General features: G+C 34.6%; 1 protein-coding gene across 1 annotated transcript in view; it reads left to right on the top strand.

The window, feature by feature from the left end:
* Nucleotides 1-12,399, top strand: part of LOC134578576 (mucin-5AC-like) — a 46,246-nt gene extending 33,847 nt beyond the window's left edge. The window contains exons 31-49 of the mRNA XM_063437545.1: nucleotides 1-1,707; nucleotides 2,769-3,052; nucleotides 3,501-3,675; nucleotides 4,079-4,326; nucleotides 4,867-5,050; nucleotides 5,163-5,514; nucleotides 6,092-6,270; nucleotides 6,602-6,671; nucleotides 6,756-6,868; nucleotides 7,057-7,088; nucleotides 7,186-7,363; nucleotides 7,499-7,603; nucleotides 7,730-7,770; nucleotides 8,076-8,189; nucleotides 8,308-8,406; nucleotides 10,389-10,517; nucleotides 10,911-10,950; nucleotides 11,377-11,500; nucleotides 12,014-12,399. Coding sequence (XP_063293615.1) covers nucleotides 1-1,707; nucleotides 2,769-3,052; nucleotides 3,501-3,675; nucleotides 4,079-4,326; nucleotides 4,867-5,050; nucleotides 5,163-5,514; nucleotides 6,092-6,270; nucleotides 6,602-6,671; nucleotides 6,756-6,868; nucleotides 7,057-7,088; nucleotides 7,186-7,363; nucleotides 7,499-7,603; nucleotides 7,730-7,770; nucleotides 8,076-8,189; nucleotides 8,308-8,406; nucleotides 10,389-10,517; nucleotides 10,911-10,950; nucleotides 11,377-11,500; nucleotides 12,014-12,251 — 4,412 coding nt within the window. The 3' untranslated portion in view covers nucleotides 12,252-12,399. The remainder of the gene's footprint in view (nucleotides 1,708-2,768; nucleotides 3,053-3,500; nucleotides 3,676-4,078; nucleotides 4,327-4,866; nucleotides 5,051-5,162; nucleotides 5,515-6,091; nucleotides 6,271-6,601; nucleotides 6,672-6,755; nucleotides 6,869-7,056; nucleotides 7,089-7,185; nucleotides 7,364-7,498; nucleotides 7,604-7,729; nucleotides 7,771-8,075; nucleotides 8,190-8,307; nucleotides 8,407-10,388; nucleotides 10,518-10,910; nucleotides 10,951-11,376; nucleotides 11,501-12,013) is intronic.
* The last annotated feature ends 5,462 nt before the right edge of the window (nucleotides 12,400-17,861 follow it).

Here is a 17,861-nt window from a genome sequence, read left to right as displayed (position 1 = left end):
CTTCCCAAAAATCAACCACAACACCAGAAGAAGAACATAAAACTACTACTCAGAAACCAATTACCCAAAAAACAACAAAGTTTTCAACAACCGCTGGTGAAGTAAGTTCTACAAGAAAATCATCAACTGCATCTGGTGAAGTGACATCTGCTTACAAAACGTCTAGACTGAGCACAGCTTTCCAAAAATCAACCACAACACCAGAAGAAGAAGAAGAAACTACTTCTCAGAAACCAATTACACCAAAAACAACAAAGTATTCAACATCCACTGGTGAATTAACTTCCACAAGGAAATCTTCAACTGCATCTGGTGAAGTGACATCTGCTTACAAAACTTCTAGACTGAGCACAGCTTTCCAAAAATCAACCACAACACCAGAAGAAGAAGAAGAAACTACTTCTCAGAAGCCAATTACCCAAAAAACAACAAAGTTTTCAACATCCACTGGTGAATTAACTTCCACAAGGAAATCTTCAACTGCATCTGGTGAAGTGACATCTGCACACAAAACTTCTAGTCAGAGCACAGCTTTCCAAAAATCAACCACAACACCAGAAGAAGAAGAAGAAACTACTTCTCAGAAGGCAATTACCCAAAAAACAACAACGTTTTCAACATCCACTGGCGAAGTAAGTTCTACAAGAAAATCATCAACTGCATCTGGTGAAGTGACATCTGCTTACAAAACTTCTAGACTGAGCACAGCTTTCCAAAAATCAACCACAACACCAGAAGAAGAACAAAAAACTACTACTCAGAAACCAATTACCCAAAAAACAACAAAGTTTTCAACAACCGCTGGTGAAGTAAGTTCTACAAGAAAATCATCAACTGCATCTGGTGAAGTGACATCTGCTTACAAAACTTCTAGACTGAGCACAGCTTTCCAAAAATCAACCACAACACCAGAAGAAGAAGAAAAAACTACTTCTCAGAAGCCAATTACCCAAAAAACAACAAAGTTTTCAACATCTACTGGTGAATTAACTTCCACAAGGAAATCTTCAACTGCATCTGGTGAAGTGACATCAGCTTACAAAACTTCTAGACTGAGCACAGCTTTCCAAAAATCAACCACAACACCAGAGGAAGAAACTACTTCTCAGAAGCCAATTACCCAAAAAACAACAAAGTATTCAACATCCACTGGTGAATTAACTTCCACAAGGAAATCTTCAACTGCATCTGGTGAAGTGACATCTGCTTACAAAACTTCTAGACAAAGTACAGCTTTCACAAAATTAACCACAACACCAGAAGAAGAAGAAGAAACTACTTCTCAGAAACCAATTTCCCAAAAAACTACAAGGTTTTCCACAGCCTCCGGAGATGTAACTTCAACCAGAAATGAATCTGAAGAAGTGACATCTGCTTACAGAACATCTAAACCAAGTACATCTAAGCAGATATCAACTACAAAGCATGGTGAAGAAAAATCTACAACCCAGAAACCATTTTCCTTAAAAACCACTAAGGTTTCAACTGTATCTGGTGAAGTAACCTCTACTAGAAGCTCTTCAAGTGAATCTGGTAAAGTGACATCTCCTTACATAACATCTAGACCAAGTACAATTGCCCACACATCAATTACAACGCATGAAGACATCACAACTCATAAGCCAGCCTCAGCAAAATCCACAGTTCAACAAACATTTACAACAGCCAATTGTATGTGCAACTTTAATGGCATTCTGGTTCCTCCTGGTAAGTACAACAGTGAATAGACAGAGGTTTTGGAGCTATGGATATTTTCAAATGCTGCTCAACATTAAGAAAGCAGATTCCACTCAGGGGATAATTTGTATAGTATAATAATGAATGCAACAGTGAGTAGGTATTAACCTTGTTAATGATCGAACATGCATACATATTCATTAAACAGTGAACCGGGTTTGAGATATTTCTTTAACCTAACTAGTTTGTATTAAATTCTGGATGTGATCCGCCAATCCACCTAACGTTTAGTACATTATTACAAACAAACAAATATATTCAAAAGGTTGTGTAGGCGCTTCCATTATAAATATAACAATTAGCTTGGGTGTGAAAAAAGGTGTAATCCCTTAACACCTAAAGACAAAGTAAGAAAATAAGAATAGATTCACACACACTAAAAAAGGTGCAATTCATCAATATACCACCTATTACAAGTATAAATACTGTTGTTTTTCTAACATTGTGGACACTGAGTTCTTCATAGAAACATATCGAGAGCCTCGACAGGCACCCAAGGGCGATGTACATAGAGCCTATGTGGCTCCATCTTTGTGAGTTTATTCCACATATATTTTAAACTATTTATACTTTATTTTATGGAAAGCACTATGTATATCTCATTTGTTTCTCAGATGAAACTACAGTATTTATACTTGTAATAGGTGGTATATTTATATATTGCACCTTTTTTAGTGTGTGTGAATCTATTCTTATTGTCTTGTTTAGTACATCATTCCCTCGGAGTTTGACACAGTTTACAGCACCAACCAGACCAAAAAGCAACTTTTCTTCATGATGGAATAGAATGCATTGTAACAATTGGTTTATAATAAAGAATGTTATTAAATGTGCACGGTAATGGATTTTCAGGAAATTCTACTTCCATGATACTTTAACATTCTAAAGGCATCATGTCAGTCTACAACATCTGCTGATTTATCCTTTGCCCAACTCTGACATTTAATACGTAACTTATTTATGTTGTATAGATTTTCATTTAAATATTATACTACTGTGTTTAATATATAGCTGTCATTTTTATCCTACAGGCAAAGTGTTATATAACACAACTGATAATGCAGGCTGGTGTTTCTTTGCTCGATGCAATGAGACCTGTCAAGTGGAGAGATATAGTGAAGAATGTGACCGTTTTACACAAAAAACCACCACAAGCAGCACTGAAAAAACTGTCACTACCAGAACAGCGACCACCACTTCCCAAGAGCCGAGCGTTACAACCACCGCAACATCCCAGACAAAGCATTCTGTTACAGCTCCTTTCTCGTCCAGCACCCCAACATACGAGTGCAGTGCACTGATGCCACCTAGAAAGGTATTGACATCAAACTCTAAATATATTAGCAAATTATCAGAAAAGGCAATAGGGCTTCTTTTTTATAGAGACTAAGAACAAAAATGTCTAGAGTGGTATTCAACTGGTTCTAAGAAATTGTTTATCATAAAAGAAAAGGCTTTACATTTTATATATATATATATATATATATATATATATATATATATATATAAATTAATTACACGCCCTTCTCCAGTGGATTCCATAGAAGGAATGGCAATATTCTAAAAATATTTAAGGTTTTCAAATGGTCTATTGGCTTTAGTAAAATTGTGATGGAATGCCAGAACCATCACTGCCAGAACTTAGCTTAATTGAATTCATTAATACTCTGATTTACAGAGGTAGACTATATACTGTAAGGGCATTTTATTCTAGCTTAAGCCGTGAGAGGAGAGAAAATGTTAAAATACCCTCTTTTTCACAGATGAATGAAACCTGGGCTATAAACAAATGTTCCAATGCAACTTGTGTTGGTCAGAACAACATAGCAATACAAACGATGCAATGCCCATCAGTTCAAAACATTGTCTGTGCCAATCGCTTCCAACCAAGGAAAATATATGACGAGAGTGGCTGCTGCTATCAAAATCAATGTGAATGTGAGTCCTAATAAATGCATTAAAAAATGTAGAGATTTTATAGAGAATATACAGAAAAGATGCATAAATGTATGTTAGACTGTAAGTTAGTATTCTGAGAATCAAATGTAAGCTCTTTGTAACGGTCCAGTTAGGCTTTCTTTGATAAATCGAGTGCCTTTGAGGTAAGCACGGTAATTGGACATAAACAAAAACTCGAAAATGTTAATTTAACTTTCAGTAAATAATTGAATTTCACTATTAATTTTAATTCTACTAACAGTGCTTATTTTGTAAATCCAGGTCTGTAGCTAATATGTAACTAATTGAACAAAAATGTAATTCTTATTAAATCACATAAATACCCTCCATGCTTCCATGGAGCTCAGACAAACTGTTAATTTTCGTTGTTTTCCATTCCCAGGTGTTTGTGGTGGTTGGGGAAACTCGCATTATATCACTTTTGATGGTACTTACTATGATTTCTCTGGACAATGTACCTATGTCCTTGTTCAGCAAATCACACCACTATTTGACCATTTCCGAATTTATATTGATAACTTCAATTGTGACCCCAATGATCCAAACTGTGTGAAGTCACTTCGGATCATGTACAATAATGATACTGTCGTGCTGGAGTCCCGAGAGGTCAACTACAGACCGGAGAGCGAGGTAGCAATTCTTTTCAATGCTATTAATAAACAGTTTGCAATGTAAATAAACAAGAGACAACAGCTTTTTAAAAGGAGTACTTCAAATGTCTACGTCTGAAAACAGGATGGCATATCAAACAAGGTGTAAACTAACAAGATCAGGCAAGCCCTGCGATCATTAATAATCATCACTTAATGTTTAAAAAGGAACTAAATAAGAAAATCAAGTGAGCCTTTCACTACAATTTAGATTTTTACAGTCAAAGGATGATAACTTAGAAATGATAATTTTATATATCTTCTACTTGTGAATTCATGTATATTTTGCCCGTCTTCTTATCATGATACCAATGTTCCTTAGATAAACCCGTGTAAGCTGTGTAATTGTGAAAGAGTCATTGAAGTCACATGTTAGAATATTAGTTGATTCTTTTATTCAAATATAGCTACACTGTACATTTATACACAATGTACTGATTTGGGTCACAACCTATTGCACAGACCATTAAGACTCCAAGACATTATTATATATTAACATGCTACTTTTGCATAATTTCAGATATACTTCAACGAGGAGAGGGTGTACCCAGCAATAAACAGAAATGGCATTATTATCTCTTACTCTGGTATATTTGTGATTGTGGAGATACCAGAGTTGTCCGCCTACATCTCATTTAATGTCATTAGTTTCACTATTAGGTTGCCATTCAACAAGTTTTCAGGAAATACGGAAGGCCATTGTGGTGAGAACCTAATATATTTAAACATTGTAGTTTATCTATGTCTGATTATTAAATTAACAGAGAACAAGTTGTGTACTTCATATTATACTAATGTTCTCTTTTCTTTCTAAAGGCAAGTGTTCCAATAACCGTATTGATGATTGCATACTGCCCAATGGACAAATAGCTCCATCTTGTGCACAAATGGCAGGAGAATGGGGTGCAACAGACCAGGATTCATCTACATGTAGTGCAACTTCCACCATTTCCCCTTCCACTATCATCCAAACCACATTCCCATTTTCCATCAAGGCATCCACATATTTCTCTACATTGTTATCTACCCTACCTCCAACAATCGCATCATCAGCCATTCCACTTACAGAACTGTCCACTTTACCATCTACCAATACTGTACCCAATTCCATGACAAGTGGCAATGGGCCCTGCGAAATTCCAGAGCTCTGCTCTCTCATCCTTAGCAGGTACTAACTATTTTGTAATGTATTGCATCATTCTGAGTTAGAACCATCTAAAAAGTAACAAATTTGGAACCAAGATTGTAAAACAAGGGACATTTTGACTACTCACGCTCCAGACGTACTACATCCTTTTTATAGCACTAGCTGATTACTATATATACTTCAGGTTTGCAGAAATGCTAATAAGGTTTCTGACTCATAAGATAAACAATAGAAGAGGTTCTAAAGGGTCTGTAGCTCTGATCTCTCTTAATTGCTACCAGACAAATAATGTGAGGGGTGCTGTTACATGTTGTGAGGCAGCTCTGAGAGTAAATCTTAATTTTCCTGCTTTTATTAAAGATGAAATATTAAAATGTAAGAATGTATTTAGTGTTATTCATTACAGTATTGTCAGGAATTCAAGGTGAATATAAAATGTAAGGCTAAAATAGCCAATTTGGACCTACATTTACAATTCACTTCTAATTTACTAGTTCTCAACAATTCTCAGTTTATTAAACAATTCTGTTATTTTTGGAATAAAATAAATTTGAGCAGTTTTGCTTTTTCGCTAAAGTCTTGTTTTTTTTCCCACTAGCGTCTTCAAGCCTTGCCACTCAGCTGTGCCCCCCGATCCATTCTTCCAGTCCTGTATCCATGATGGATGTCACAAAACCGAGAGTGGAATTCTCTGCTCCAGTTTACAGAGTTATGCCAGAATATGTGCTACAGAAGGCATCTGTATAGATTGGAGGAACAGTACTAATGGCATATGCCGTAAGTTCACCATTATAATACTATGGTTTATTACGAATATGTTAAGGAGATCAGACAGACAGACAGTCTATAAAACTACTCAATGCAAGGCCACCAGTCTTTCATTGACAAACATCCTTTTTTAGATTATTATTATTAGTTTACTTTATAAAACACCAACATTTTTCTTGTAATGTGCACAATAGTTGATCGCTGATAGACATACTCTCGTACACTGCACTAACCTTTATATTGCGTATAGCAAAATGAAAATAAGGAACACTCTAAGTTTATCTGCATACTTTATTTCATTTGATTATATCAAACGTTTCTCATTTCCCTCTTAAAACAGCCAAGAATTGCCCTGAAGGCACAGTTTATAAACCATGTGCTGATCCAACAGAACCTACCTGTAACTCCAAGTAAGTGAATTCACTGAATTCTGTTTTGTATTTAATGGACATTTTTTTTATATCACTTCATGTCTAATATGACTGTCATTGTAGATACAACGAAATGTTCACACAGAACAACAAACATGATATTGTGGAAGGATGCTATTGTCCTGAGGGTACCACCAAATTCAACACAATGTCGAGCATATGTGTCACCTCTTGTGGTATGTTGCCTTTGACTAAGTATTTTATAGTCATGTACCTATTTAAGGGGGATTCAAAATACTTTTACCAGACAATAGCCGTGTGATAAATAAACTATTATTAAAAATAACTATCCTTGAACATGGGTTAGAATAGGTTCTTGGTAACCACAAAGTCTGTCGAATGACTAGTGCTTTTTTTTTTTTAGGTTGCACTGGCCCTGATGGAATGCCTAAAGAGGTAATGTAATGTGCTCTATATGAAGATGAAACAGGAACTCTACAAAATGTATTTGTCCACATAGTAACGTTAAATCTTTGCTTTGTTTCCATTCTAGCTGGGAGAAGAATGGGAAAGTAACTGTCAAACATGTCAATGTGATAACCAGACAATGAGTGTGCAGTGTACACCAAAACTATGTTCTTCACCTACTCCTAATGTCTGCACAGAGGAAGGATCTATGCCAGTATCGGTGCCCGACCTTGCCAACCCCTGCTGCATGGTGACAGAATGCAGTAAGTGCTTGACACATTTATTGCTGGCCTAATGTTGTGGTTTACATGATAAATGCCTGAGAGAGTTGGTGGTGGTCTGCCAGGGCTGGTTAGTAACTAAGCTACAGCTGATAATTAACACTTACCTGTCTACAGGGTGTAACCTCAGCCTGTGTATAAGTGAGAAGCCTGTTTGTGCACCTGGCACTGAAGCTGTGTCACATTACAACGAAGGAGCCTGCTGCCCTGCCTACACATGTGGTATGTATTGTAATAATGATATGTTTTATCGTTTCATTACATGTTGGGGAGGATGCTTGCTATGTACTTAATAGAAAGTCTTACCCAAGTTCTAGGTTAACCTCTGATGTGTTTCTATCTTCACAGAGCCCAAACTTGTATGTGTGTATAACAGAACCGAGTACCAGGTAACACATCTAATATGTTGTTGTGTCTTCTGTTGCATGCAAAGATAGATATAAATTAAATGGGTTTACTTCAATCCAATGAGAAATCTAACTGCCATTTTGGAGTCTAGAAGGTTTGGGTTTGTTTGTTTTTTCCTTCTTTTGGATCACAAGCAGCAGTATTAATATGTAAAAAACTGAAAATAATGAACCTGTCTTTTTTCAGTCGATATTACTACGTACTTAGTAATCTATAGCCTATCATTTTATACAACGGTTCCCATTTTCTACTTGTGAATTCATGTATATTTTGCCTTTCTTCTTAGCCCGGTGCTATTGTTCCTTCAACTAATCCGTGCGAGCAGTGTAACTGTGAAATCACCATGAACAATCTTTCCATCTCCTGCATGCCACGTGTGTGTCAAATAAATTGCGCAGAGGTAATGGTCTAAATGAGCCACAGATGATATGGACCCCACTGCGTGGCTACTATAATGATCTTCATGGTCGATGGAAGAATCATTAACTGTAAAAGGTCTAATGGGTTCTTTCTTCCAGGGTTATGTGTATCAAGACATGCCAGGAAAATGCTGCGGAGAGTGTGTACAGACCCACTGTGTCATGGACCTTCCAGATAACTCTACTTACCTGCTGGCGGTAAGTGCATTGCACACCATTTCTATAAAGAAATGTTAAAAGTAAAGAGGAAAGAAAGAGAAATAGATAAAAAAAATATAAACTATAAAAGAGGAAGGCGTGGTTAGAAAGAAGTCAATATAGAGGAATTGAGTTGGAGGAGTATAAATAAAGGAAAAGTGTTAGAAAATGTGTGGATGTGAATGATCTAAAAAGCAAGATATGAAAAAATGAAGAGTGAGCAAAAAGGTAGTGCAGTACTAAATAGAGATACCTAGCAGTGGTGGGGTGAGTGGTGAAAAGGAGAGCATAAATAAAGAGCAATGTAAAGAATCGGGGGAAGACGCACAAATGAACCTCTCAGGCTGAGTGAATAGATAATCAAACTAGCTAATTAGATAACATGGAATTACCAGGGAGAGTATGGAGGTGTATAGTAGCATGACACTGAGTAAACTAGATGTAAATTTTAAAGAGGGCTATCTACTAACTGAAGAAGTGAGTGAATAACCAAACCATTAATTAATTAAGCAAACGTCCAAAGTGTTTCTTTGTGTGAATGATGCATGGTAGCTGTAACGGAGCTCCATGTACTCCGACCGAGTACCCTCCATTGATGGACGCTTCCTAGCTTGTGCCAAGGACCACAAGCACTGCACTGGACACCACAACCACCGCAGACTCCGCAACCACCGTAGCTTGACTGGAGTCTCGCCGTCTTCCTTCCACCCTGGATCAGCTTCTGTCCTCCAGGACCGTGTGGGAAAGACCTCTTCCTTCCACCCTGTATGAACCTCCAGCATCCAGGACTGTGTGGGGAAGACCTCTCCTCCAAGGAGAGCGTATCAGGAACAAGCTCTTAAAAGAGCTAAGTGATTCAAGCTCAAGGGAGTATGCAGAGCATAGCAATCCTCAGTGTGATATAGCAGTTCCCTCCAATAACGAGACAAGGCTACGTATTGAGGGTCAAGAAGATCTGATGTTTAATGACAGGTATCCTCCTTTTATGCAGTGCTCCCCTGCAAGGGAGACGCCCACAGGCAATTAGGCATCGACCAATCAGATATAGATTACATCCCACAGATTCCCTCCCCTCTGCTTGGGAGATAATTGAGTTTCTTACTGTATCTACTCAATTATCTTCAAGGTAAAAACTTATACTTTTTATACATATTTATAACTTTCTCAACTTACATTTTTATGAAAAACACAACTTGTGGAACAACATATTCAAAATTCGCGAAAATCCGTTCGGCCATTCGGGAGATAGGTATAAGTCCTTTATGACCGACCGCATGCCCAAAACAGTTCCATGGATTTGGGCTGTGCGGTCGGTCTATTTTGCACCGAGAAAATGACTAAGTCCCATTCAAACAAGCGTTTGAATCTTCGAACAGGACTTAGTCTCCAGCCGCAGTGTCGAAGAAGGTACGGGTCAGCGGTGTTTGTGCAATTGGGTAGCCGCAAACTGTTCCATAGATTTGGCTGCACACACCGCTGATCGCGTTCGAATAGGTTAAAATGGCTTTCACGACTTCGGCACTTCGACTGCATTCGAAGTGCCAGTTTAAAAGTTGTAACACTGCTCCCACGTATTTAAAGGGCCAGGAACAGCATACAAAAATCCATGGTGCCCAAATACAGTTCTAAAAGGGCAATACATCCCAGGGCCATAGTCGCAGGGCAGGAGGCTGGCAAACAGGCCCCTCCAAAAACCAGTGGCGAGGTTACTTTCGCCACAGTAGCCTTGTTGACGACTTGATATAAAAGAGTTAGTGGATTGTATATTCAGCATGGGAAATAATAACTAAACCAAGGTGGGCAGATACTCGTATGTCCGCTATGGATAAATAACAATTAAGATGAGCAGTATAGTTAGTGATATATTCAGTGTACTAGATAATTAAGTCTTTGCGTATAGTGGCCCATATTTACAGTCAATGAGATCCAAATGTCAACTAATGACCAAATGCCGCTATAATGACGTTTTATTTTCTTCTCAGCCTGGAGAGATCTGGTCACCTCCTGGTGATAACTGCACACATTACGAGTGTGTGAAGAAAAATGACAAGTTGTTCCCTATGGCATCCAAAATGTCCTGCCCCCAAATCGACCTGGATAACTGTCTCAATGTGAGTATCTACCCAAAGAGTTGTTAGATGTTCAAAGGTAGATTTTGTGTGAGGCAAGGGAATAATTAGAATGTCCTTAACAGTCCTTAATAACCATTCTGTGTTGGTGGCTCACTAGGCTGTAGGTGAGGTCATTGTTCACAGTTCCATGTGCTTATTCCCAGTACCTCTTGCATATGTAATTAGTTATGGTACATTGGTGCACTGTGTAAGGTGCATTGTTGACATTTTATTTTGGTGAAGAATATCAACGATTACTTGTATCACCAATGCACAGATAGTTATTATACGCTGATCCATATTTGCTAAATAAATGTCAAAAGTCAAGAAAAGTAAGTCAAACTGTGCAAATTGCTCAAAGTTTTTAAAGTTATTTCTGTTACTTTTTTTCAGGGAACAATTCAAATGGACGACACTGGATGCTGTCAGACCTGTAAGCATTATTAAACATCAATTTTGTTCCCATACTTTTAATACATTAGAAGACCAAGGGTGTTGAGCTTTTTGTTCCAATACCAGTTAAAATGTGTTAATAGGTATGTGGGAATTATTTCCCCATGCAGCCTCTGTAAGTTTGTCACAGCATTTCCACTGAATAATATATATAATAATAAAATAATAATATATGCACCCAATCCAGGCAGTTTTTTCTGTTTAGTGCTGTCGTATCTATATTGTCATAAATTCCCCTTGCAATAGTCCCTACGTCTGCTGAAAACCTCCTAAATTACTCCAGCTTTCCACAACTCTATGGCATTGGCCTCTGCTGAGTTTTCCGTCCTCCTGAACACTCTGTTAACTTCCTCTAGTTTCCCCACTCCAAGTAATCAGTCTTAAATGTTCTCTCATTTCTTCAAAGGTGTCCAAAAACCCACAAAGTGTCAGAAGACAAAAACAAAAAGCATTATCCTTCAAAATGGCTGCACGTCCCTTTCCCCAGTGACAATGTCCTACTGCTCAGGCAGCTGTGACAGCTCCTCCAAGTAAGTGAATTACCACATCCCCAACATTCTCTCAATTCAGTGGGAGCTTTATTTGCCTTGTCAGTGATATTGTATTGTAAAAGTCTGTATAACTGTGATATGAACACATCATTACTATAAAGTTACAACATGCTAAATCAACCAAAAAAAAAGAATTGGCTAGCAGGAAATAAAATAAAAATAGCATGGAATAACAAATGTAATTTAATAGCCAACTCATACTAAGGTGGAATAGACGTGCTGTTTGTCTCCTGTTTTAGTTATTTAAGCACTGTTAGAGGTAAACCTATTAAACGAGGAATTGTAGAGAATTGACAAGTTTATTAAAAGAGTTAGACCAGAATAGACAGGCTGATAAAATTCTGGGTTTTTGTTTTGAATTTTTATTTTTAGATATTATAGCTTAACATTCGCTATTAACTTGTCAGAAGTCCACAAGTCTTTATTTGTGAAGAAACACACACGTTCTTTACATTTGGCTTCATGCAATCACTTACCCCATCTTCTCTACAGATATTCGGAAACTGCACAAGCCATGCTGCGCCAATGTACGTGCTGCCAGGAAACTAAAACGGAAAATGTGACCATCGACTTAAGCTGTCCCAATGGTGTAACCAACAAATATTCCTTCATAAACGTCATTAGCTGTGCCTGTGTTGATACCCACTGCAAGGAATATGAGACGGGGGACAAAATAAGTAGCGAAGATACTAACTACACTACTAAGGAAGAGAGTGTCAATTCAAACTAACAAAAGCAGTCTCTCTAAAGAGAGAATTGATAGATATACAAGGCGGACTTGTAACAAATTCTTAGCAGTGAGCAAGATTCAGGGATAATATAAATTGCACAAAACCATTGTGAAATACTGAAATTAAACCTAAGCACCTTAAAATGAGAATGTAAGTTATCTGAGCGACTTATATCTAAATATCAGTATGGTTACGTTGAGTAAGAACTGAAGCTTGCACACTAGTTGACGCCAAATCTTGAAATTATCTTAATGCCTATTTAATTTTAATCTGTGTCTGAAATGTTCATTATGTGTGATATATATTTAAAAAAAATCAATTAAATTAATTTTAAGCATGTAAAAAAGTGTGTTCCTTTGCCTTTGTGGATATATATGCATAAACAAGCACTCATAGAAACATAGAAAACATAGAAACAAAGAAAACATAGAAACTAAGAAAACATAGAAACATAAAAACATATAAAACATAGAAACATAGAAACACAGAAAACATAGAAACATAGAAACATAGAAACATAGAAAACATAGAAACATAAAAACATAGAAAACATAGAAACATAGAAAACATAGAAACATAGAAACATAGAAACATAGAAAACATAGAAACATAAAACATAGAAAGCATTGGAACATAGAAACACAGAAAACATAGAAACAGAGAAAACATAGAAAACAGAAGCATAGAAGCATAAAAACACAGAAACATAGAAAACATAGAAACATAAAAACATAGAAAACATAGACAACATTGAAAAATAAAAACATATAAAACATAGAAACATAGAAACACAGAAAACATAGAAACATAGAAAACATAGAAAACAGAAGCATAGAAGCATAAAAACATAGAAAACATAGAAACATAGAAACACAGAAAACATAGAAACATAAAAACATAGAAAACATTGAAACATAGAAACATAGAAAACATAGAAACCTAAAAACATAGAAAACAAAGAAACATAGAAACACAGAAAACATAGAAACAGAGAAAACAGAAGCATAGAAGCATAAAAACACAGAAACATAGAAAACATAGCAACATAAAACATAGAAAACATAGACAACATAGAAAAATAAAAACATAGAAAACATAGAAACAGAGAAACAGAGAAAACATAGAAATATAGAAAACATAGAAAACAGAAGCATAGAAGCATAAAAACATAGAAACATAGAAAACATAGAAAACATAGAAACATAAAAACATAGAAAACGTAGAAACAGAAAACAGAAACATAGAAACAAAGAAAACATAGAAACGCAGAAAACATAGAAAACATAGAAACATAGAAAACATAGAAACAGAAAAAATAGAAACCTGGAAACATAGAAACAAAGAACCATAAAAACATAGAAACATAGAAAACATGGAAACATAGAAACATAGAAACACAGAAAACACAGAAACATAAAAACATAGAAACATAGAAAACATAGAAACATAGAAACACAGAAAACATAGAAACACAGAAAACATAGAAACACAGAAAAAAAACGACATAGAAAACATAACAACACAGAAAACATTGAAACATAGCTTTATTTGCCTTGTCAGTGATATTGTTTTGGAAAACTCTGTATAACTGTGATATCAATACATCACTACAACACTCCGGTTAGTTTTATTGACACAGCTAACTGCAACCATCATACAGGTATAAGCACTATTGGAAGCTGACCATAGAATTGCCAGCGAAAGGACAGTTCTGCAAAGAAAAAAAAGTTATTGGATCAAACAGCTGTAATAAATGTACCGAACGTCACCATATTAAAACCTCTAGACTTTATGAAATATTATATAGCAGTTCCTGTGTTCCTTTGCCTTTGTGGATATATATGCATAAACAAGCACTCATAGAAACATAGAAAAAATAGAAACATAGAAACATAGAAAACATAGAAACATAGACACATAGAAAACATAGAAACAGAAAACATAGAAACACAGAAAACATAGAAACATAAAAACATAGAAAACAGTGAAACATAAAAACATAGAAAACATAGAAACATAGAAAACATAGAAACATAAAAACATAGAAAACATAGAAACATAGAAACACAGAAAACATAGAAACACAGAAAACATAGAAAACAGAAGCATAGAAGCATAAAAACACAGAAACATAGAAAACATAGAAACATAAAAACATAGAAAACATAGACAACATAGAAAAATAAAAACATATAAAACATAGAAACACAGAAAACATAGAAACATAGAAAACATAGAAAACAGAAGCATAGAAGCATAAAAACATAGAAACATAGAAACACAGAAAACATAGAAACCTAAAAACATAGAAAACATAGAAACATAGAAACACAGAAAACATAGAAACAGAGAAAACAGAAGCATAGAAGCATAAAAACACAGAAACATAGAAAACATAGCAACATAAAAACATAGAAAACATAGACAACATAGAAAAATAAAAACATAGAAAACATAGAAACATAGAAACAGAGAAAACATAGAAATATAGAAAACATAGAAAACAGAAGCATAGAAGCATAAAAACATAGAAACATAGAAAACATAGAAGCATAAAAACATAGAAACATAGAAAACATAGAAAACACAGAAACATAAAAACATAGAAAACGTAGAAACAGAAAACAGAAACATAGAAACAAAGAAAACATAGAAACGCAGAAAACATAGAAAACATAGAAACATAGAAAACATAGAAACAGAAAAAATAGAAACCTGGAAACATAGAAACAAAGAACCATAAAAACATAGAAACATAGAAAACATGGAAACATAGAAACATAGAAACACAGAAAACACAGAAACATAAAAACATAGAAACATAGAAAACATAGAAACACAGAAAACATAGAAACATAGAAAACATAGAAACACAGAAAACATAGAAACACAGAAAAAAAACGACATAGAAAACATAACAACACAGAAAACATTGAAACATAGCTTTATTTGCCTTGTCAGTGATATTGTTTTGGAAAACTCTGTATAACTGTGATATCAATACATCACTACAACACTCCGGTTAGTTTTATTGACACAGCTAACTGCAACCATCATACAGGTATAAGCACTATTGGAAGCTGACCATAGAATTGCCAGCGAAAGGACAGTTCTGCAAAGAAAAAAAAAGTTATTGGATCAAACAGCTGTAATAAATGTACCGAACGTCACCATATTAAAACCTCTAGACTTTATGAAATATTATATAGCAGTTCCTGTGTTCCTTTGCCTTTGTGGATATATATGCATAAACAAGCACTCATAGAAACATAGAAAAAATAGAAACATAGAAACATAGAAAACATAGAAACATAGACACATAGAAAACATAGAAACAGAAAACATAGAAACACAGAAAACATAGAAACATAAAAACATAGAAAACAGTGAAACATAAAAACATAGAAAACATAGAAACATAGAAAACATAGAAACATAAAAACATAGAAAACATAGAAACATAGAAACACAGAAAACATAGAAAACAGAAGCATAGAAGCAGAAAAACACAGAAACATAGAAAACATAGAAACATAAAAACATAGAAAACATAGACAACATAGAAAAATAAAAACATATAAAACATAGAAACACAGAAACACAGAAAACATAGAAACGTAGAAAACATAGAAAACAGAAGCATAGAAGCATAAAAACATAGAAAACATAGAAACATAGAAACACAGAAAACATAGAAATATAAAAACATAGAAAACATTGAAACATAGAAACATAGAAAACATAGAAACCTAAAAACATAGAAAACATAGAAACATAGAAACACAGAAAACATAGAAACAGAAAAAACAGAAGCATAGAAGCATAAAAACACAGAAACATAGAAAACATAGCAACAGAAAAACATAGAAAACATAGACAACATAGAAAAATAAAAACATAGAAAACATAGAAACAGAGAAAACATAGAAATATAGAAAACATAGAAAACAGAAGCATAGAAGCATAAAAACATAGAAAACATAGAAGCATAAAAACATAGAAACATAGAAAACATAGAAAACATAGAAACATAAAAACATAGAAAACGTAGAAACAGAAAACAGAAACATAGAAACACAGAAAACATAGAAACGCAGAAAACATAAAAAACATAGAAACATAGAAAACATAGAAACAGAAAAAATAGAAACCTGGAAACATAGAAACAAAGAACCATAAAAACATAGAAACATAGAAACACAGAAAACACAGAAACATAAAAACATAGAAACATAGAAAACATAGAAACACAGAAAACATAGAAACATAGAAAACATAGAAACATAGAAACACAGAAAACATAGAAACACAGAAAAAAACCGACATAGAAAACATAACAACACAGAAAACATTGAAACATAGCTTTATTTGCCTTGTCAGTGATATTGTTTTGGAAAACTCTGTATAACTGTGATATCAATACATCACTACAACACTCCAGTTAGTTTTATTGACACAGCTAACTGCAACCATCATACAGGTATAAGCACTATTGGAAGCTGACCATAGAATTGCCAGCGAAAGGACAGTTCTGCAAAGAAAAAAAAAGTTATTGGATCAAACAGCTGTAATAAATGTACCGAACGTCACCATATTAAAACCTCTAGACTTTATGAAATATTATATAGCAGTTCCTGTGTTCCTTTGCCTTTGTGGATATATATGCATAAACAAGCACTCATAGAAACATAGAATACATAGAAACATAGAAACACAGAAAACATAGAAACACAGAAAAAAACACATAGAAAACATAGAAACACAGAAAACATCGAAACATAGAAACATAGAAAACATTGAAACATAAAAACATAGAAACATAGAAAACATAGAAACATAAAAACATAGAAAACATAGAAACATAGAAACACAGAAAACATAGAAACAGAGAAAACAGAAAACAGAAGCATAGAAGCATAAAAATACAGAAACATAGAAAACATAGAAACATAAAAACATAGCAAACATAGACAACATAGAAAAATTAAAACATAGAAAACATAGAAACATAGAAAACATAGAAACATAGAAAACATAGAAAACATAGAAACATAAAACCATAGAAAATGTAGAAACAGAAAACAGAAACATAGAAACATAGAAAACATAGAACACATAGAAACATGGAAACACAGAAAACATAGAAACACAGAAAACATAGAAACACAGAAAACATAGAAAACATAGAAAACATAGAAACACAGAAAACATAGAAACAGAAAAAATAGAAACATGGAAACAGAAACACAGAAACATAAAAACATAGAAACATAGAAAACATAGAAACATAGAAACACAGAAAACATAGAAACATAAAAACATAGAAAACATAGAAACACAGAAAACATAGAAACACAGAAAACATAGAAACTTAGAAACATAGAAAACATAGAAACATAGAAACACAGAAAAAAAACATAGAAACATAAAAACATAGAAAATGTAGAAACAGAAAACAGAAACATAGAAACATAGAAAACATAGAAACATAGAAACACAGAAAACATAGAAAACATAGAAACATAGTGTACCGGAGAGGCAGTATAATCCACAAGATCTCCACTGGTAGACAGGAACACAGGCAATAATCAGCATAGGCAGGTACAGCA

This window comes from Pelobates fuscus, chromosome 12, assembly GCF_036172605.1.
Source record: "Pelobates fuscus isolate aPelFus1 chromosome 12, aPelFus1.pri, whole genome shotgun sequence".
NCBI classification, from domain to species: Eukaryota; Metazoa; Chordata; class Amphibia; order Anura; family Pelobatidae; genus Pelobates; species Pelobates fuscus.
The sequence above is the reverse complement of the archived record's forward strand: the minus strand, read 5'-3'. Positions and strand labels throughout refer to the sequence as shown.